Below are 21,848 nucleotides of genomic sequence, written 5' to 3' on the forward strand. Positions count from 1 at the left end.
CATTCATGTGCTATAAACATCCATATACAAGTTTTTGTGTAGTCATGAGTTTTCAACTCTTCAGGCTACCAAGGAGTATGATTGCTGGATAGTATGGTAAGATTGTGTTTAGTTTTATAAGAAACTGCCAAGCTGTTTTCCAAAGTGGCTGCACAATTTTGCATTCCTGTCAGCTATGAATGAGAGTTGCTGGTGTTCCACATGCTGGCCAGAGTTTGGTGCTATCAGTGGTCTGGATTTTGGTTACTGTAATACATGTGTATTGGTATCCCATTATTGCTTAATTTTGAAATTATAATTCCTGGTTTACAAAAAAAACTGTATTTCTTTGTAGAGTACAGTATGGGTTTTCAAAGCATGCTTATAGTGTGTGATACTTATACCAAGGATATAGACATATTCATTTTTTTCAACATTGAACATTACATAATGTGGCACACATTTGATAATAGTTGACCAAGTTATTTTTTTCTTTTTGTAAGTATACATTGAATTGTCAGTGACATGTTTACTCACCTGTGGTAGATACGCAGTTCCATAACTTATTACACCTTTTTACATGTATTCTTGTGTCTGTGGCTCATTTTCTCCTGAACTTGGAGCTTCTGGAATCTACCATTGCTCTTTTTACTTCCATGTCTTCAAACACTTCAGTTTCCAGCACAAAGTGCAGACATTCGATATGTGTTAAGTGAAGACATTCAGTATTTGTTGTGCATAGCCTGGCTAATTTAACTTAGCATTATATCTTGTAGGTTTGTTCACTTGTGTCAAATGACAGGATTCTATTACTCCTTATGGCTGGGTAGTATTCCACTGCATATACATGCCACAGTTTCTTAATTTATTCATCAGTTTTTGGGCACTTTGGTTGATTCCATGTCTTAGCTATTGTGAATATAGTGCAATAACCAGGGATGTGCAAATGTCTCTCCAACTGAATGATTTTCTGTCCTTTGGATAAATACCCACGGTGGGATTAGCGGGTCACACAGCAGTTCCATTTTTAGATTTTTGAGGAAACTACATACTGTTTCCCATTGTTGTTTTAATTGCATTTCCCAGATGACACAAGTTACACAGTGCCTTATTCTTTGTTTTATCTTGCTTTCTTTCCTGTACTAGATTGTAAGCTACCGCGAAAGCAGGAACCTTATCTGCATATCTGCCCGAGTATCCTTAGTGCCTATAACAATTCTTGGCACCTTGGGGCTTCTCTATAAGTATTTTTGAATGATTAAATAATGCAGTCAGGGACCTGAGTCTTTGTTGTTATCTCTGGCTTTGCAAATATTTACCATTATTCTTAAGTCTAAAAAAAGAAAGAAAAAAAGAAAAGAAAACACACACACACACACACACACACACACAACTTCGTACCAAAAGAATTGCTTCAACACTGGGTCACCGGTGTCTAAGTTTAGATCTTCCCACACTATTTTCATGCACCAATTCTGCTTCATTAACTCTCTAGGTCATTACCTGAATCCTGCCACATCCCTCAGCTCTGTGCCCAGAGCACCAGTGAGAGAAGCTGGAACTCACACAGGGAAACCCTGCATGTAGAGAGCTGAGACAAAGTGCTTTCTCAGGCTCCTCTCCTTTCCTGACAGAGGAAACATCAATTGCTGATAGTGCACATCTTCTCAATTCTCTACTAACTGGGTTCACCTGTTTCTGTAAGACGTACTGAATTCGGATGCACGCCGGGCTCTATGTGAGGTTCTAGGGGTGCAAACTCGGTTCTCATTTTGTCTGCCTCTCCCAGATCTAGTCTCTGCCTTGCTCCACACTGTGGGAGGTCCAACTCTGCAGGTGACATCTCCTGGGCTCCACCCTGGCAGCTCTTCAGCTGGGTCCAGCCAAGGGGTGGCATGGCAAAGTAAGGAAAGAGACAGCAGAGCATGTGCTCCATCTACCCCTGGGGGGATTCTTCCAGACATCCCTTCTCACTGTCCTCTACAGCCCAAGGTGGTAATGTCTTCCTAGGCTTGCTAGCCTCTGGTGTTCCACCCTTCCTGGTTTGATTTTACAATCCAGTCCATGCTACCTGTTTTGTTTTGTTTTGTTTTTTAAGTTTCCCCATCTTAGCCATCTGACAATGACTTACGTGTTCCACTTGGACTACTACAATACATAATATAAATTTATAATATGATATAAATGATATGTATGCAATTAAAAAAATTCAGTGTTGAGGAATGATGTGACTTTTGTTTCCTCACGCTATAGCACTTTGGGGATAATCTACAGTACGGGTCTCAAGTTTCAGTCACTGCGATGACTGGTTCTAAGGGACCACCCAGCATCCTGGTAGATCCTGGTACACCCTCCCTCCGCCCCCACTTTGTTGTCCTGCCACTCTTCCTGTTGAAGCAAGTGCAGGGTTGGTGGAAACAGAATTAGGAGGCAGACATAACATTCACCTCAGTGGGATGTGGCAACCTTGCAGAAAGGGAGAACCCAAGTTGCCTCGTGTCTATTTGGGAGAGATGCTCATGGTATTAGATTATCCTATGTTTATAGAACTGGAAGAGCTTATGGCTTCCAAACTGATGCATATTCTTATAGTCTACCTTTTGTGCCTCAGAAGATGTTGGCAATTTTTATCAGAATAGCTCATGCTTAGAATCAGATTGTTATTGAGATATTTATATATATATTTTTTAACATTTATTTATTTGTTGTGATGTTTGGGCTACCGTGTCTGGGACTTGAACCACGGTCTGCCATGTGGGAGCCCAGTGCCTCAACCACCAGGCCCCATGCTGGACCCATAATAAGATGTTTTAATAGGATATCTGCTTGATCTTTTATAAAACTTGTGGTGGTGGTAGGGTGTTGGATTGAAATTTTCAGTGCTTTTAGGTCTTTTAAAAAAAGTTTTTATTATATTTCTTCCATGAGAGAGAAGGGGAAAGACAGAGATAGAGAGGCACCTGCATCATGCACCCCTGTTCCAGCCAACCTGGATCACAGGCTCTCTCTCTCTCACACACACACACGCACACACACACACACACACACGTGTGTGTGTGTGTCCAGTGTGCTCAGGGAGATCCTAGGACAGGAACCCAGGACCTTTCCCAAGTGGTCTACCTGTTCTATGCTATCACTGACCGGCCCTCTTTTACAGCTTTTGAAATACTTGATGACATAAGCTTAGAGCTGAGGGAGAGCAGCTTGGGGAAGTTTCACAGGAAGAACAGAAAAAGAGTGAGAGAAGGTTTAACAAAGTGGGGCACTGACCCAGGGTAACATGAGCTGGTGAGCGCGCATAGGAAAGGCCACTTACACGGCACTCTTAATACTTAGCTTTATTATGAAAGTGTTTCCAAAGCAAAATGACCCTCATAATTATGATTGCTTCCAGAGATCAAGAATGAACAATTGTATTGTCATATAAAATCAGCAAAACACAATAACAATATGTAAAATAATTCTAATAATTCTATATCATTCCATTTCTGACAGAGATGCTTAAGCACTGAATTGTCTTAAAGGTTTTGTCACCTATCCTATTTCTCACTGCAAGTTGAAAAAAATAAATCAAGTCCAAATACTAACCACCACCCCCTTCCAGGATGACAAATGACCGTGGAGATAAATGACAATGTGGACAAAGAGTTGATGAAAATCATGAGCTCAGGAGCTTTATGAAACTTTGGGAAGTCGAACTTGGAGGATGTGTTGCATGTTCACATTAATGAAGCCCTATGTTAAAGTTGCCAGAATCTTTAGGTATCTGTTCCTCTTACAGAGTTAATTTCTTATTCGTGGCTAGACTTTAAAAATCCTTAATTTTTAAGGTATAGCTTTGCAATGTCATTTTTAAAAATTACTATAGATAAAAAAAGAATTTTTTCTCAATGATATCTGATTTTCCACTGAACACAGAAACCATAGCAACAGCTGTTTTCCTCTGGTTTCCAGACCATATAACATATACCATACAGGAAGCCAAGCTTTCAGGACCTGTGTTAAGAAAAACATGCACATACATGGCAGGGGGGAGCAAAACTAGGCAAAGAAAGAAGTGTGGGTCCACAACTGATCCAAAGGCTAATGGGAAATGGATAGTCCAAAAATGAGAAACATCTTAGCTTCCTATTATCAGGAGTTCTAGGAGGCCGAAAGGAATGTAAATGAGTAAGATAAACAGGCCATTTTTTTAGGTGGATAGTTCCCTCCCATCACTTCCTGGGCAGTCTCGGGAAGGCCTCATTTTGCGGAGATGCCACGTGCAATCTGACTGCAGAAAATTTATTTTTTTGACCTGGTGGGGTCTTAGCTTGTCGCTCTTTGGTAATGCATTCTTTTCAAAGGCTTCCAGTTGAATTCAAGTTAGAAATAACTGGAAAAGACTCACGCTTTCCTTTAGGTGTCTGCAAATATTATTACTAATACTTATGATGTTTTATGTTCTCTAATACAATTTTCTCCATGAAAACCAGCAGCAAGTATGCTACCTCTGAGTATTTATTAGAGGGGATCCAACAGCAAAGTGGATGGTCTCCCTAGCATTGACAGCATGCCTCTATGGCAGGGGAGGGGACTGTGCATATGAGGGCAAACCACAGAGCCCTTTTCTAGCATATTACTGTCAAGAACTAAACTGCAGCTGGTCAGCCAGTCCTAATTACTGTGTGGTAATTCAACAAGGGTACAAGTTCATTTGGCCCAGAAAAAGCTAAACCATCTCAGGGAAACAACCATATCTTCACTTAAAAATTACCTGGATGTATTTTCTTTAACTAGTTTTGATTTTGAACTGTTAATGATTATTTCTTCAGTGGTCAGTGTGCTAGATGACAAGTACCATAACCAGACCTCATGGCATTTTCTCTTTCCATATACATTACTTCAAAGGTGAATCCGTGATCACTTTCCCCAGACTAACTTTGATCTGATTTCATTTTTTATTATTTTGATGCAAGGAACATTTCAAGGCTATTTATCTACAAAGTAGAAATTACCTAAAGACAAGGGGGGGGGGCATGTGGGAAGAAGCTAATGAATATATTAGACTCATATTAAGACTTCAAATACCACATGGAATGTAAACATTTAGCCTTTAACTTCCAAAGGATTTCTCAAAGTCTCTCTGGATATAAACACATCATCTCACACACTGATAAACAGAATCCTTTAACACCTTTGGAATTATTCTGTATAGGTCTTATGTTTCAAATTAAGAAAAAAAATACACAAATATTCAGGCAACTTTGGTATCAACATTTCCAAGAAAGAGACAGACATAAGTATTGATACAAAATAATGAACAGATTGGAGACAATAACAGGTGTCCATAAACTTATCTCTAAAAAGCTCTTTATCAAAGACTTTGGTAAGCTGAAATGAAATCTCACTTTTTTACTTAGCCTACACAGTGAGGTTTGAAGCTTAAGTGGGAGATTCAGAACCTTTCTAACCAAGATGAAGGCATTCAGTTTGCTCAAATTCAGACTCTATTAAATCCTCATCATGAATAGTTTGGCAATAGAACTGGGTATTTTGAGTTTCATCCACTATGTTGACTGTAGTTAATCTGATCACTCATTTCTTGCCTATTGCCTATGTTTTGTGCCTTCTCTATCTTTATCAGATGCCCGTGACATTACTGATGGTACGTCAGGACACCATCTGTTTGGCAGATCAGCTGGTGTAGGATGTGGGGTGAAACAGCAACCATTTGCATTCTTATAACACGCTTGAGTAATCCAAAATACAGATATGTCCCTTACTCTCAATATTCACAGGAATAAATTTGGACATGTGAACTGTATTTGGCTTATATGCTGACCTTAGGTCTTTATGATCTGGACTCCACCATATTTAACTAGTGGCCAAGAGGCTAAAAGGATCCCACCACTCTCAGTTGCACGGGCTGACAAAGGGGGAGGGAAGTTTTCTTTCTTTTTTCTTTTTCTTTTGGAGAAGTTTTTGCTATAGGGTGTGTGCGCTCACTAGAGAAAGAGAAAGACAGACAAAAAGTGAGATACCACCCCCAGGGGGGATGGCCACACTGCAATCCAAGGAGGGAAGTTTCTAGTGTACATGATAGATGATTTTTATGAGAAGAACATGGATGAGTCAGTGATGTTTTGGTTTTAATCACATTTTTGGAGAAATACACATATACATACACCAATCATACATTGTTACCTATTGACCTGAGGCCAAATTCTACTTGATTTTCTATTTTTTCCTCCACTAAGAGACCTAGAAAAGCTATAACATTAGAGAATAAAATATTACTCTTCCTAGAGTCTTTTCTACATACCCCTCATACCCTGGGAGGTTTGATGTGACTAAGATGAAGGAGATACCAACACAGGCTAAGTTAATGAGTGTCAACCAATACTCTTACTAACCTATAACTAAACTCACAAAATATACTCCCAAAGCTATGGTCTGGCACAGGTGGAAGATAAGATACTTCACATATTTTTCTCAGAGCCTTATCAAGTAACCGTGGGAGAACAGTAAATAGATATATTATTGTAAACTCTAAGAAGCCTAAAAATTTCATTGTGATTAGCCAAAAAGAACTCTTTACCCTAAAATGTAAAATGAAATAAAAATCTATAGATATGTAGAGGACTGTGTTAACACCATCAGTCAGAGAGGCTCTGAATATTTCCAGCTCCCCTTCCAAATGACTTCAGGAAAATCAGAAGATTGTTTAGATTTGCCTTGATTAAGGACAGGTTCAATTTACTTCCTTTTATGCAACCCCTCCCAGTGGTTACTTTACAAGGTGATCATGAAATTATTCTTCTACACTAAAGAGTGTCACATGATCCAAATGTGAACTCGTAGTTTCCTAGATCATTTCAACCACAGAAAGCACTAAAAACAAGGTAAGTGTGTTCCAAATTTTAGTTGGTAAGAGCAGAAACTTTTTCCTTCTTAAAATTTTCAGTTACAATATGCTCGAAATTACTTTTTATATACCTGCATTTCAGTGGCTATTTGAATGGACTAAACAGAACTTTTGGTATCTTATGGTTGGTCTTATGTACTCAACCACCCACAAATTACACTCTTAGACGTATGCTATTTTGTGAAAGAAAACAATAAGGCTCTCAGAATTAGTTGCATTGTTTCTCAGTAAACAAGCAGACATATTTCCAATTCTTCAATTATTACCAAGAACCATACCAGGTATTTCATAAAGAGTTGATATCATAGGGAAAATTTTTTGGAAAAAATATTCTTTTAGCTATTAACTTGCTATTAACAGCAAAGCTTTATTTTACTTAAAAACAAACAAACAAACAAATAGAATGTGAGTAGTTCTGAATAGGACATGTACTCTAGTATTTGACTTTTGTCCTCACTATGCCCTGATTCTTACATTTGTGTTGCTATAGTTCTGTTTTGGACTCCTGTTTTAGATTATTTATTTATTTATTTAGAATTTATGAAATATGTCTTTATAATCCCTTCTTAGTTCCTTCTGCTAAAAGTTAGAAGAAAAGAGATACAATCTTTGGCTCAAGTGTACATGTTTCTTATCTGCACATAAACAACACTGCCATATAGAAGACTCACGGAATTCTTAGTAATTTTCCTGATACTGCCATTGTCAAAAGATTTTTTTGTTATTTTTCTGGAAATAGCTCCATTTGGAAAAAAATTCCTGGAAACTGAACAAAGTCTTCGAAGAAGCAAACAAAAGGACTTAGAGTGCAATGCTGGTCAGTTTCTAGTAACAGGAAAGTCATTCTGGATTATGTTTAAGGAGAAAAGCAAAGGGCAGAACAGTCTCTCTCCCACTGGCTTTACTTTGCTTAGCAAAACAAAAACATCAGGATCAAATACTAAAAGGGCTTTTTCTTGAAAGCTAGTTGCAATAAAGTGCTTTGTACTGGAGTTGATCTTTGCCAACTCTTTTCTGTCCCAAAATAGATCTAGCTTCTTTTTTTTCCATGATATGACAGACGATTACACTAGTTAAAAGGGTAGTGGCAAAACCTGGCTGAAATCAATTGATCTCTATTTTTTCCCAGAACATGAGACAAATTTTCAATACTAAGAGTGGTTTCTTCAGAGCAATGAGCTTAAGCAAATGTCTTCCTTCAGAGTCAAAGTACTGATCTCATCACAGAGAAAAGAGGCTCTCTAACCTACAAGGTCACAGCCCAACCAGCAATCACTCTTTGAAGAAATCATGGCCGTGTACACAAGACATGAAGCCTATTTCAAAGCAATTTAATACAAAAGAATTTTTTTTAAAAGTCCTCCAACAACCAGTCTCTTTAATTGGAGCTGCTAATTGACCATGAAGAATGACAATTTAAAAACTTAGTACATCCTGTTTAAACTTTACACAGGGAGACCGATCACTGAGACTGTAGAGGCAATTTTAAAATGGGCACTGTAGCACAAAGAAAGCAAATCTGCTCAGAGCTGTATGAGAATCTTGCACTGGGTTTTGCTAGTTCTAAGTGACAAATTAAGCTGATGCTCACAGCATATTGGACTACAGCAATAGAAAGGAGAAGAAGCAGATGGAGCATCTCCTTCACTGTCATTAACTTAGAGAGTCAGAGGAGCGAGGAAATCCTTTTTGTCCATAGATTTACAAACAAATATGAAAAATAAATAATATTCTAAGACAGAACAAATGCAAATGCTGTTCCCTTGTGTCAATTACATACAGCATGCCTACATAGAGAGAATGGTAATTCTTCTTCATTCACAGATAGGACATATGGCAGTGCACACTATTCAAAATGCTTTGATAATCCTAATTTTTGTTTCTGGTTCTGAGATATCATGAAAGGAACTGCGTTTACAACATATTAAATACTTCCAGGAACAAACGGTTCCCTTTGTTCGGGACTTGTAGTTTTGAGTGATTAATCATCCATGGAACAAGGGCTGCTCAGGAGATACCCGTTGGTACCACTGGTCCCATTGGTGGTTGTTGCAGTGTGGGGGCTCTTCCCTGGAGGTTCTGAGTCCTCCTCGTCTGAGCTAGATTCGATATCACTTCGATCATCCTTAGACACCTGTGGAATACAAGAAGTGAGTATAACCACCTCCCAAGGAATCATCAAGATACAGCATGCTCAGAAGCTCATTCAATCATACATGAAAGGTAAACAGATACGAATGCTAAAATATCAGAGCGTATAAGGACACTACCACAGTAGTAAGTTCCCTTTCACTGGAGAGATATGATCTGGGTGACAAAGACTGGCAGGAAAGGAATGTAAGGGATTTAGATATCACAGAAAGCTGGAACTTGCTGGCTTCTTTAAGGCATCTCTTGATAATGAGAACTCACCAGACCACGAATTCTCCTCTTACCAGTAAATTGGCATTCTTTACCACTGGTATGGCATTATAGGATTTGGTACAAATGGATCAATTCACTTCCTGAGGATCACATTCTCCTTGAGAATTCTTTAAAGTCAGCTCTCAGGCACACTACTGGAGTTATTCACTAGCTCAGATCACTAAATATCATTCCTGTTTGACTTTGTAATATATTATTTGATGATTTTTCTTTTTCTATCTTCTAAAATAGAAAATTTGTTTTATATATCACATAATAACAAATGGCTGCAGGAGACATTTTAAGAACAGGTTGGTGAGGTCTAGCTTAAAATATTTGCCCAGGTAATTTCACTGACTGGATCATTGAAAATTGATTTACTTCATGCCAAGTTCTTCAGTCCTCTCTTCAGTCTCACTGAGTAATATGATGGCAAAATAAAGCGCCAGGATATAAATCTAAATAATACCACAAAGGATAAAAAAAATTCTACTGTCTAGCAAGGAAATAATTTTAGGAGAAGTTAAGGAAATATTCTACTGCTTTAAAAAATAGTTTGAACCTCCTACTCTGTGAGTCTAAATTATGGTCAGAATCTTTATTCAGCAGGCCTTATGATCTTCTGGTAAACTGAGCACTGTTTCCTTATTTTTTAAGTGGGGTAGCCAAAGTCACGTGGTGGCTTAGCTTTATAGATGTTTTTCCAATCTAGCCTCTTGTGATTCTCTAGAGGGTGACTTGGGGAGGTTGATCAAGTTGACCAAGTCTTCTGAGAAGTTTATCAGGATTAATTGGAAGCTTTTACACCTTACAGCCTCTCTGAGTCATACCCCAAACTTGAGAATCCTAGAAACCCTCTCTGCATCCCCTCAGCTTGCTTGTGGAGCCACCGTACTATGGGATGCCACCCTCTCTCTCCAGTCGGTGTGGAGAAGGGAAAGTAAAAGCTGAGAATGGTTCTACTCCAATCAGTGGTGGAGAAAGTACTGTAAAAATGAACTTCACTCCATTGTCCTTTGGGATGAAATTAGACTCACGTGGACCATCTCCAAAAAGATTTAGAAACTAAGACACCCAAATGACTAGATAATAAAGATACTTAAGCTTAAAAAAAATGGATTACCAAGACAGTATTATGGTAAAATTTTACTATAAGTCCATTAGTCATAAATTAAGCAGCTAATGGAATACTCTAGTTTCAAAGAATGATTAGTTTACATTTGCATGCTTAGTAAGATTATTTTAAATTGCATTTGAAAAAAACTAGGTTTATGTGACCTTCAAAGAAAGGGCAATTTAGACTATCTCAAAATAACCCATGGGAGTGGAGAGAATCACCAGCTGAGAGAAATCTTACTGTCCTAGATGAGAGCAGCAATGGCAGTGAAGACATCCTGAAGCCTGTGATCTGGAATGAAATGAATCATCATCTCATTGTATCCCTGAAGGTATATGTTGAAGATAATGTGTCTGGTGGAAACAGCAATGCAATAGGACACAAGTAATGGAATCCACAGTATCCTTGTATCTTTAGCATTAATAATTTTTATCCTGTTAGTATTGTGTATGTTGATTTAATTTGTATTCAATTAGGCAGTAAATTATTTTTTAATAAATACATGCTGATCACAGAGAAAAGTTCCATAGCTTCTAAGAAATTAATTAATCAGAATATCTTCTTATAGATTTTATATAAGAGCTGATGCTGAAAATCGGCTTTGGTAGATATGACAGATGCTCTGACTTCCGCTATGGAAGGGGCCAGTTCTGCTGACTTCAGTAAGGATAGGTCAATCAATTGCTGCCTGGTGCTTCTGGATCATGCAAATGGCTGAGGTTCAGGCCTCCATTCTAGACTCCATTGACTCTCTCACTAATTTAGGTCTGTTTTTCATACTTCACTTTGGTCTAGTTTTATCTTTTAGCCAACATATTAAACACCAGTGAAAGAAATTCCTCTCTTTCACTGTTGTATCAAGCAAAATTTGGCAGGATACAAGCACACACAAAGAGCACTAATAATGCTGTTCCTAGCATCCCTTGCAGTTGGTGGAAACTACATCTCACACAAGCCTCTTATCTGTGCCCACAGGGTTAACAGAATAATATAGATGGAAACAAAAGCATTTGAATGCCCCTCCAGCAAGCAAGTGGCACCAAGGACAGGAAGAGAGAGAATGTGCAAAACTTACATGTAAAGGGTTCCACTTCCCAGTCTTCCAGGGAGGCGGAAAGAGAGCAAACAAGAAAGTAAGAAAATATTACAGAGAATGATCAGAGGAAAGGTACTCTACATAAAGGGATTGAGGCTTAGAAAAAGCTTCATTCAAATTAGCTCAAGGGTCCATTTAAATAAATTATTAATTAATTAATGTTAGGCTTTTGTCATAGGGCTGTATGCTTGTCTATGACAGAGAGGGAAAGTGAGCAATCGGCCCTTTGGGGGATATGGCCATGCTATAATCCCTTCTTCTCCATCCTCCTGTTGGAATTTTGAGCATGCAGCACAAACACTCAGTGTGACTTTCAAGACACCAGGTCTGGGAATTGAACCACGGTTGGCCATGTGGGAATCCAGTGCCTTAATCATCATCCTACCTACTGGCCTTAGGTCTATTTTTAAACAACAAGATCTAATTAAATTTCTGGAAAAGTCATGAATGAGTTTACTGTTTAATTTGAGAAAAAAGTTTGTATTACATGGGCATGATGTACCAAGCTAACCTCTCTAAAAGTAAAGAATTAGTTTACTAAACTTCTGTTCAATATAAATACAATCAAAGAGGTATCAAGAGAGACAGAGAGTGAGAGAGAACAAATACAACAAATGCTATATCATCATTTAACCTAAAATTATAAATGCAGATCATGGGGAATCATCAGCAAGACTTTAAAAAGTGAACTAAGGAAAAGAAAATGAAAATTTGATTTCTGTAGTTTTGTTCAATTTTGAAGAAATAAAATAAGTTTTGATGAAACCTGAAATAATAAACAGGTAGTTGTTTCAGAGGAACCTAACACATGAAATTTTCTGGAATATATTGCAAAGAGGGAGTTTCAACTTACCTTGCCTTTTGAAATAGCTCTGCAAGCTATTTTTACAATCCAGTAAGACCAGATACAGCTCAGTCCTTGTATTATCAATAACAGTAGGTTAAAAACCCACCAGGAAGGGAAAGGTCCAATGATCTCCCAACTTTCAAATAATGTGGTATTTAGCAACCTATAGAAAAGAAGAAAGTAATTTTGAACATAGCATTTCACTTGCTTTGAAAAGAACTATAGTCACTGTATAGTAGAATGAGGTCAATGATATATTCCAATTACTCCCTCCCTGGAAGGAGGGTCTAAAAGCTGACCAGATACTTAGAAGAGTTATCTTGTGAAGTGCTGCCCTGGCAGCATGGCTTTCACATTGATTCTAGATCAAATCGTGTTCACTTCCCTATTATCTTTCTAAAAAATTGTGATGAAATGCATATGGCATAAAATTTACCACCTTAAGCATTTCCAAGTACACAGTTTGGTGGCATTACTTAATGCCACCAGGGTTATTGTACAACCCTCATCAACATCCATTTCCAGAACTTTTTTCATCTAGCAAAATTAAAACTGAATCCATGAAACACCAATTCTTCTTCTTCTGTTCCTCTTGTCTCCAACAACCACCATTCTAACTTCAGACTCTATGAATTTGACTACTCTAAGAACCTCATATGAGTAGAATCAGTTCCTTAGTAATTGGTTCATTTCAGTTAGCATAATTTCTACAAGTCATGTGTCAGAATTTCCTCCCTTTTTAAGGCTGAATAATCACACACACATACATACAGACAGACACACACACATACCACATTTTGTTTATTCATTTATCTACCAGTAGACATTTGGGTTGCTTCCATCTTTGGCTATTGTAAATAAGCTGCTTTGAACATGGGTTTACAAATCTATCTTATATATAACTTTTGGTTATATACACAGAAGTGAAATTGTTAGATCATATGGTTTCCCCTTCACTTTTGTCATAATTTCTTTCACTAATATTTTGGTCATTATTTATTTCACATCTAACTCTTTAAAGAGGTTTGTGTGGTCTTTTAAATGTTGGTGGGCTTTAGATAAGTGTGAAGAATACCATTCATTAACATTGCAATAGAAAGGATTAACTCCAGAACAAGAGTTAAGTACAAACCATATGCCTACCACAGTGCAAAACTCAGTGACAGAATATGAGTGAGATCTAGGCTTCTGTCTAGTAGGGCAGACAGTAGAGGGTCCTCATTCTGTAAGGGTCCCCTGGGACAGAATTGACAATTGAAAGACATCGTTTTGAAGTGATGCCCTGAAATGAATATTAGAAGGTTTATTTTTATTAATAACAACAATTGTAATGAATGTATTTAGTTTTAAGAGTGTGCAGAAATATGTGCTTAAATTAGGGAGAAGCATTTGAAGTAATGGGTTCTCTTGGTAATCCATAACCAGAACCTGAATGGAGCAACCATCTAGAGCAGATACAGGAAGACTGGTCTAGTGCTTTGTTCTGGTCCCTGCCTCTGCCTGCTCCTAAGCTCTTGGAGGTTGACTCATGTCAATATTGCTGACACAGACAAGCACAACACCCACATATTTTGGAAGCTCCTTTATTTTTCTCCTCTCTTCCTCAGTTTACCAAAGAACTGGTTTGGAGACCTAAGAGTGTTCACAAAGACACTCATCTGAGTGCATTATCCACATCTGCCCCTGAGGCACTTGGCCAGGACACTCTGCTTCTACAGGAGAAGCTCAGTGGACAACACTTGGTGGCTAAGGGAGAGGGATGAAAAATTCTCAAATTTAAGATACTGACTACTTGCACAAGGACCAAAAGTCAATACGTAGTTAACTTTAATATAAGAAAGTATGATAGAAAGTATGAGTGCTTTGAGAGGGGCCTTTGTAAAAAAAAGAAAATGTACTTTGTGAATTCTCAAAGAGAAGAAACACTTAGCAGAGTTGAGATTAGAGGTTTAAAAAAAAGAAAAGAGAATGAAAACAGATATAAATTAGTTCTCCAAACCAAATTTTAATAATTTATACTAATAGACTAAATGAATGGAAATGAGAACAGAGTATGTCTTTAACCCTGCCATACTAGTTTCTCTAAAGAACAATGCATAATGAACACATATGTTACAGTCCCCAAAACATTACAAGGGAACAAAATTTAATAATTCATTAGAATATAATGATAATACTCCATAGTATAGCAGTACTTACTCTTTGGGAAGGGGACTACTATCAGAAAACCTATTAACACAATAAATGCGCCACACAACCATAGTCCAAATTTGTATAAAACTAATTATTTTAGTAGCACCAAGGATATTTGGTAATGTTCAGCTCTCTTTTGCTATTGTTTAAAAATTAAAACTCAAGGGCTTTCCTATGATTTTTAGCTCTCTCAAATGAACATTTTTTTTTTAATTAACAGAGGGTACATGCACTCACTAGAAAGAGAGGCACCCCATTCACTTCAAATGGGGCAGAGTCACACCTCAATCGTTTTTCCTCCATTTCTCCTTCTTGTCAAAATTTTAGGTACATGTGCACACACACACCCAGTGTATTCTTTAGGCTGCAATGGCCAGAATTTGAACTGCAGTCAGATGTGTAGGATCGGACAACCTTAACTGCTGAGCAATGAGGTTGGCAGATTAGCACATTTTACTAAAAACCAAAAAATTGTCAGAGGTCATATGCACTCACCACAGAGAGACAGAGAGGTAGAAGAAGAAGAAGAAAGTACCCCCCCCCCAGGGGGTATGGTCACACCATGATACCTTCTTCTTCATTTCTCCATCCTGTGGGGTCTTTGGGCCCCTTGTCTTGTTTATTATCCTAAGAGGCAGAGATCTCTTTAAAAACTAGTTTGCGGGCTAGGGGACAATAGGCCTAAACAAGGCTCAACTCCATGACAGTGAGGGAGGGCGTGTGTATCTAATGCTTTTCTATCTCCAGCTCCTTGCAAAACACCTAGAGGTAATATTTGTTGATGAACAAGTTTAGCTTGTAATCAAATGAGTAAGTTCAGGCCAAGCTACAATGGTATACAGGTAGTATTACTTCTTAGGAGGCTGGAAACTACACAAGAGGCCTGGGTTCAGTTTTTGGGTCTACTTCAACACTCTGAGAACAGTTGTACACACCTATAATCCTAGCTCATTGGAGGCTGGGGCAGGAGGACTGCAACACTGCATGACTCTGTGAAAAATGCTACCTCTGTCTCTCTTCCTTTCCTTCTTCCTCTTCCTCGCCCTCTCTCTCAATAAAGAAAAAATAGGTAATTAAATTCTAGAATAATAATTTTATTTCAAAACTAGCCCTGCTTTTTGATATGCTATACATTTTGACATTCAGAGAGAATTTAGTTTCTTTTGAATAGAAAAAGCTCCTAGTATAACTAGTAGAATGATTGGATGACACTATTCGTTATAAATGAACCTTTCTTGAATTCTGGTTGAGAGCCTTTCTCATGATTATGATGCGAGATGTGATACTACTTGCTTGGCTTAATTTGAACTGGGTGTCAGAGCAGTCACTGGCGACATTCACGTTAATTTCCGAAATAATGCATCAGAATTTGTAGGCTTAGCCATGACAATTAGTGGTGTCTCTGAGATGCTGCTCAAAATTAATGGAATTTCTTTGAAAATTGACTTGGCTTCTTATAGAGACACTTGGGAAAATATAATTGGTGTACCAAATGCATCTCTCTCTCAGAGAGAAGCTGGGTAAGAAAAATAGCATGTTAGGAATTGAGACTAGGGAGAGAGAACATCATGATATCTAGACTCTGAAAAACAGTAAACTGAAGAAACAGAGCCTTTGTTTTGGCCACAGAACATTTCTGTTGAGAAAACTGTCCCTTCTTGAACAAATGATGAAAGTGGTTGCTCTAGTTTGTTCTGTTGCCAATAACAGAAAATACTTGAAACTCAGAGATTTATAAGAATATGTCATCTGGCCTCTGTGGCACAGGTGGTGGTATACCAGATGGTGGATGGAAGCCACATAATGACTGTGGGTCAAATCCCTGGCCCACTCAGCCTGAAAACACATGAGGCATGCAGACATATGCCCTGGATCTTGAAGAACTAGAGGAATGGAGGAAGGGGGATCATGGTGGCATCACCGGGCCCTCTGGAAGGTGCTAGTTTCTCTTTGTCTCTATCTCTCATGCACACATTCATGCTCTATGACGAATAAAATTTTAGGAAGAACAGAGATTTATTCAGCTTATTGTTTGGATGTTCAAGGTTGAGGGGCCACAACACCATGGAGGGCAGGAGCACATGCTGGTGCCTGCATGTCCCTGTGTGGTCTCATTCCCACTCATCATAAGCCCACCAGGAGTTAATCATGGGAGTCCCACCCTGATAACCTGAATACTAATCTCCGCCCAAAGGCTCCACCTCTCAACAGTATAGCTGCATTAAGTTTTCACCCTCTTAATCTTGTTGTAATCAAACCTTAACACACATATTTTGTGTGGGAGTAGGGGTTGGTGGTGGAGGGGTGGGTGGAGGGAGTAGGAGGGAGAAGTCAAATGACAGCAAGTGATTTTGATTACAGGATTTTCTTCTTTCTGGAAGTTTAGGGTTAGAAGTATGTATTTTAGTCCTGTCACATATATTATCATTCACATTATCATCAACAGATACTTTTCCATTTTGTGTTATTAAATGTTTTGCAGCTTTCTTTTTCTCTTTGAATCCCTCTCTCTCACCCTCTCCCATTTCCCACCCCCCTCTAACCATCTCCAGTATCCACAGTATAGTGTATTCATGCTGGAAATTTCATTTTGTATGTTCTAATGACATGTAGTGATTAAGTGTAAAAAAAAGAGATATCATTGGGGAAAAAAAGAAATCATGAATAAAAAGATAGTTAAAAAATAAGTATGGAACAGGGACCAGCAGATGGCATTATGGTTACATTGCTGGACTCCCATGTAGTTGACACCAGTTTGAGTCCTGGACTCAGAGGCTTAAAACTCACGCTAGGTGCATTTGCATGTGTGCCCAAAATCCCAAGAGGAGAATGGAGGAGAAGGGACTTCAGCATGGCCATCCCCCTGGGGGGGGAGGGGATGATTTCTCACTTTCTGTCTCTCTGGCAAGTGCTCTGCCCTATAGCAAAAATCTCTCTGAAGAAAGAAAAAGTATGTATTTTAATGATGTTATTATAAATCTCTAGTAATAGAGTTTTTGAAATAGTGGTTATTTTTGAGAGAGGACTGACCAAGAAGGGAGAGGAAGGAGGATGCTGGGATGCTAGAAATTTCTATATCTTGATCTGGGTAATAATTACATGGGTTGTACACATGTGCAAATTTACAAATGTGAAAATTTAGCAAGATGTTTGCTGAAGATTTGTGTACTATAATCTAGATATGAAATAAAATGGAAAAAGTAATGAGGGATCTTTAAAAGTTCATGAAAAATGCATATTATAAAAAACTATGCATGGATTTCATTTTGTTTTTGCACCAAAATAAACTTACAGTTTGACAGTATCTTTCTACCAATTTTTTGAAGTCCCCTTGCCCTCTGTGTAAACAAAACATGTCTGAAGACTGCCAATCTGCAACTTTTGGCTTGAATAATTACTATCAGACTAGAGTGTTTTCCCCACATTCATTTGTGTTCAACATATGGCTTCTAAGGCAATACATTTTTTTCTTTCCCAAATAATAGTTACCCTACAGCATGAAACCTATTCTATTCTACTGCTTAGCTCTTGTGGTAGAGGGTACAGACATAGAAGGGACACAAAAAGACCATTCTTCCTTCCAATGATTTTAGGCTCATGTGGCCACTAGATGGTGTATTTCACATGCACAAAGCATTGCTCAGACAGGTCTTTTTGGCCAGAACCTTTTGGTAAAGATGAGTCCTGCCAAACATTCCTTTCCAGGTTACTCCCTCCTTAAAACCCCATCAAACAATGAAATGAAGAGCTCTAATCTGAGCCTTTTTCTTCCTTCATGACTCTTGACAAAAATGAATGCCTACAGGTCAAAGGGGAGCTTCACATAGTTTTGGTAATGTGCCGATACACCAGTTACCACCCTATTAGTTCAGCATTGGTGGGTTATTTGATGCATGTTTAGCTAACCACAAGACTTTAATTTGGCTACATCCTATAGCTATATTCTCTCTCGTACCTTTTACAGATTTTTCATCTTGAATTTTATTATGACAAATATTATACATAAAGTATGTGGAGGGGGGGAGGCATAGATGCAGTGCAGAAAAGTTACACCCATTTTTATTAAGCAAACAAACACAGACTGGTCTCATTTTAATAAGATATTTAAGATCACACTCATTTGCATTCAATCGCATCAACTGACTCAAATTATTCAGCCTTCTTAAGATTTTTCAGGATGATGGAGGTCTCATAATGTCATATAGTACCATGTAGAAAGATCTTTATTGGCATTTCATTCAGAAAAGCTATTTTTGATGCATAATATCTTCATTCTTAGGGACTTCCAAGTGACAGTTTAAATCTGCTATCTTTTGTATATAAAGTTAGATGAATAGTCTCACTTTCAAGGCCTATCATCCTACTTTTTAAAAAGTCCAGCGATACACAGGTAGAAGCACCTTAAGGTAATGAAGATATTAAAGATAGCCCAGGTGATCTCATTGAATGAATGAGTTAGAGGTTGGGTTTTCGACGAAACTATGGCCTCTGGCTAGGGTAAGCAACCATGAGCTGTGCCTCCATCCCTCTCATCTCTACCCCCATCAAAGAGCTTCACCTGAGCTTTGGGTTGTATATTTCTGGAATGATCTATTGGGTCATAGGAAAAGTCATGATGCATTTTTGCATATGAAAACAGAAAAATAAGTCATGACTTTTCTGATGACCCAATGATATAAAACCCACAAGAATTCTACCCATGTCAAATATCCAAAGAGCCAAAATTTCTTCTTTAGGAACTAGTTAGGGTCTCATTTTGGGGAGTGCTATATAATGACATTTTAAAGAGTTAAATCACTTGGGCCAGGGCCATGGCCTGGTAGTTGGGGCAATCAGATCTCACAGGGCTGAGCCATGGTTTGAGTCCCAGACACAGAGGCTTTAGAAACACACTGCTCACGAGGGAATGGATGGTGAGGTGGAGGAAAAGGGACTGAGGTGTGGCCATTTCCCATGGAGTATGCATTCTCTCTCTCCCCCTCTCTGTCTTTCTCTGGCAAGTGCACACATTCTCTGGTAAAATAAAAAAAGAAAAAGTAAAATCACTTAGCACTCAAAATTAGGGTGTTCTTCACTTCAGAGTTTTGAACAGTTCCTTTCCCATACAAACCTCAGTACATTTCGTGACATTTTTCTGGCATTTATGTTAATTTGGCCTACAGAAAAAAATAATTGAAAAGTAGACTCCATGTAAAGGTTCTCAATAATCTACTAGCATGCTTTGGCCATTTTATCTATCATCTATCTATCTATCTATCTATTTATTTATTTTTGTTTTGCCCATTTTAAAGTGGTTACATATATTGGGTTGTTGAAAAAGTCATGACTCTTTTTTGTTTGTTTTTCTATGCGAAGATGCATCATGACTTTTCTGACGACCCAATGGAAATGTATTTAAGATTTACACTAAAGAGAAACAGAGTCACTAGTGCAAGTAACCCTCTTTGTGCTAGTTTTTCTAAGATAATAAGAGCTCCAGACCTAAATAATATCTCAGTCAAGTAATGGTCAGTTAAGGCTGCTACAAGACTGAAAACCATGTTTGCAGTTTCCCCACTTTTAGCATGACAGCTCCACGTGTAGCTTGGGTTTCTCCACAACAATGGCGTTATCAAGCTTCCTCTGTTTTCAGAGGAGTTTCCAGGGAGCTTACTGCATGGATGCCTACTTGATTTGAATAGTAGATTCACCAGTCCATTAGTCTGCAGCAAACATGGAAGTGGCTTCTTTACCCTGACGTGAATCACAACGGAACACGATAAACCATCTATCTTCCGTTTATCAGTGGGCATGTTATAGTTCTGTCTGTTTCCCTATCCAAACAAGACATGAAGTCAATTAATTTATTTTTGCTTTTAAGACACAGCCTGGTCAGACTTAGAAATCGACCCCTTATCACAGGAAGTTTGTAACTGGTGACTTCCTGGCCAGTGCTGATGATTTCCTTAAATTAGTTGCTGCCGTCTGGTGTCCCACTTGATGTCTGTCTACCTAAATTCCTAACTCCTCCATTGCCTGGTAAGCCCTTCTATGTTCCTGTTCTTCCATCCTTAGTCATCTAGGCAAGACTGCATCCTTCAGGATGTATGTTCATTCCAACATGCTGGTCTTAAACCCCTGGTCTAGCTTTTTATTTCCTACATGTTCATCAAACTGACCTCTGCACATTTCTAACTGCTCTTTACTGAATAATTACTATGTATTAAGTACTGTGCCAAATATGTTACATATACTCTCTCATTTTGATCTTTCAACATAGATATGAAATTCCCATATAGGAGCAATACAAATAGTAGTTAATATTTATTGAGTATTAAGTATGTGCCAGGAAATAGGTTCAGTCTTTATACGTTTGCTCATTCAATCCTTGTGAAATAAACCATAGGGGTAAATTCTACTTTTTCCTTCTCCAGTGGGTACTGTTATTATTCTTATTCTTCAGATCGGGAAACTGAAGCACAGGGAGTATAAGTAACACTGACATGATAAGACCTGGCAGTGGGGGAAGAGCTGGGACTTGAACTCATCTGCCTACTGGTCCAGGCTCTCAGTCCCCACTAGTCCTTAGCTCATTTCTCACCCAGTTCTCCCAGGTCTTTTGGAGCTCTTCATCCTTGGCTTATGTTCAGAGCCAACTCATCACCACATTATGCCACAGAAGCCACACACACACATCTGTGGCATAGCGTTTCTGTAACTCTTTTTCTTTGGCCTATAGTGCCTGCCCTTGTTTGCTGAAGTGTTTTATATATTGGACTTCTAATCTGTGTTTTAGCAGCCATATACTAGGCCCTTCATGTTTAAATGACCCATTTGAGCCTATTTAACTAGTTTCTCCACTGAGGCTTTCTTCATTACTGAAAAATCATGCAATGCATCTCACCACTACTATGACAACTAATGCAAAATATTTAAGATACAAAATCAAAGTTCTCTTTCTAAATTCAGCTTAGAAAATGGAAGTGCTAGCCCTGCACCCCTTGTAAAAAGTTTCTTTTCTTTCTTAAAACAAGCACCCTCAACAGGGATTCATGCCACCGTATACTCCCCACCACTCACAGCCTTTTCCAGACAGCCAGGGTCATGGGTACTCCCACCCAGCATGTACAAGCTAGTCTCAACCACAGTCTTCTACATGGCTTCCAGCATTACTGAGCAGCGAACAGCCACTACACCACCATCGCTGGGACCCTGTCCCCTTTACAAAGGGTTGAGGCACATGTGTATTTTCAAATATCCTTTAAGAAAAGATTAGATAAGGCTGACTCCTCCTGGGAAGGAAGAGATCTAACAGTGACTGAGATTT

The 21,848-nt window shown here is 38.4% G+C and overlaps 1 protein-coding gene across 4 annotated transcripts in view; it reads right to left on the reverse strand.

The window, feature by feature from the left end:
* Positions 1-3,302: 3,302 nt before the first annotated feature.
* The window catches only part of CERS6 (ceramide synthase 6), a 333,671-nt gene continuing 315,125 nt past the window's right edge, over positions 3,303-21,848 (reverse strand). For 3 of the 4 annotated variants that reach the window (XM_006153571.3, XM_027773847.1, XM_006153569.3), the window contains 3 exons: positions 12,356-12,512; positions 11,482-11,505; positions 3,303-9,020 (listed from right to left, as the gene is read on the reverse strand). In XM_006153571.3, the coding sequence (XP_006153633.1) occupies positions 8,868-9,020; positions 11,482-11,505; positions 12,356-12,512 (334 nt within the window). In that variant the 3' untranslated portion in view covers positions 3,303-8,867. The remainder of the gene's footprint in view (positions 9,021-11,481; positions 11,506-12,355; positions 12,513-21,848) is intronic. The other variant, XM_006153570.3, reaches the window with a different exon arrangement.

Source organism: Tupaia chinensis, unplaced genomic scaffold (genome assembly GCF_000334495.1).
Source record: "Tupaia chinensis unplaced genomic scaffold, TupChi_1.0 Scaffold000381_1, whole genome shotgun sequence".
Classification (NCBI taxonomy): Eukaryota; Metazoa; Chordata; class Mammalia; order Scandentia; family Tupaiidae; genus Tupaia; species Tupaia belangeri.